At 39.2% G+C, this 1,265-nt stretch overlaps 1 protein-coding gene across 1 annotated transcript; it reads right to left on the bottom strand.

Moving 5' to 3' along the window:
- On the bottom strand, positions 1-631 carry LOC141333065 (epidermal differentiation-specific protein-like). The gene has a single exon (XM_073838002.1). The coding sequence runs from the start codon at positions 629-631 to the stop codon at positions 113-115; it is 519 nt and encodes a 172-aa protein (XP_073694103.1). The 3' UTR covers positions 1-112.
- Positions 632-1,265: the final 634 nt, after the last annotated feature.

The following is a 1,265-nucleotide window of genomic DNA, read 5'->3' on the forward strand; positions in this document are numbered from 1 at the left end:
TCACAGTCATTGTTTCTTGTCAAGATCAGTCATTCCCCAGCACCCGCTTCATTCTTTCCAACAGGGTTCCAGTTCATATTCAGCTGCAAAAACACACTTTGAATGATGCTGTCTATGGCTTCGGCAGCAAGGGACGCACATAGCTGACCACATCATTGAAGCAGAACGGCAAATAGCTGGGAACTTCTTCCCCAGGGAAAGCCACAAGCTGGTCACCCTGACGATTGATGCGCTCGTAGAGGACCCAGACACCACCTTTCACTTTGTGGGAGGAAGCGATGTCGCTGAAATCGATTTCTTGAAGATTGGTTTCTTGGTGTAGGGTCACTTTCCTTCCTTGATAGTTGATGTGCTCAAACAACGTGATCTCAGGGTTGTCCAGGTCATCTGTGATCATCCTGAGGGAAGAAAACTTTTCTTTGTCTTCAAGGGTAGCATACTCTCCTTCCTCAAACACCCGCTGCTTTCCAGTGAAATTCTTCCCATAATATGCTACCCATGGTGCGCCGATGACTTTTACGGACGAGATGACGTCATTGAAGCCCTTTTCTTCTAAGTTGTGGACACTGTTCTTGAATTCAGCTGTTCTGCCCTCAAAGCCTTCTTTGCTAAAAACAATGATCTTGCTCATTTTGAATGATGACTGGAGGACAGAGAGGCTGGAGAAGACAAGTGTTTCTGAAGGAGCTTCCAGAGAGAGTGAGTGACTTGGTGCACAGAGTTGCCTTTTAAAGCACAAATACACCAAAATGGGTGTTGACAAAGTTATGAAATATCTCATCCTTTTTCCAGTTAACCAGGAGGAGTCTCTAAAGAATATGAGTTTCTTGTCAATTCTCAATGAAAAACAAATGACACCTTTTTTCCAGGCAATCTACAAAGAAATCTACAATGAAAATTGCGTCAGTATTTCATCACCCAAGATAAAAGCACAGTCATTTACAAGAACGTTGCCATTTAAAAGATTTTAAGGTAATCAATCAATTCAATGTGATTTGATGTTTAAATCCTGTATAAAAGAAGTGCACACATATTTATAAAGTGTACTTATTGTAGAAATAATATACTTTAATGAACACATATTTTCGCAGCGTAAGTACTTTGTATTTGTTATTCATTTCAAATGTATCACATTTTAAAGTTATATTAACTGCAATAAGTCAAACTTCTGAGTGATATTTTAAACATCTTTCTTTGTACTTTCGTAATTGCTTCTAGTGTCTTTATAATATGGTTAAAGTCAATAAACTGACAAACAATTCACG

Source organism: Garra rufa, chromosome 4 (genome assembly GCF_049309525.1).
Source record: "Garra rufa chromosome 4, GarRuf1.0, whole genome shotgun sequence".
Classification (NCBI taxonomy): Eukaryota; Metazoa; Chordata; class Actinopteri; order Cypriniformes; family Cyprinidae; genus Garra; species Garra rufa.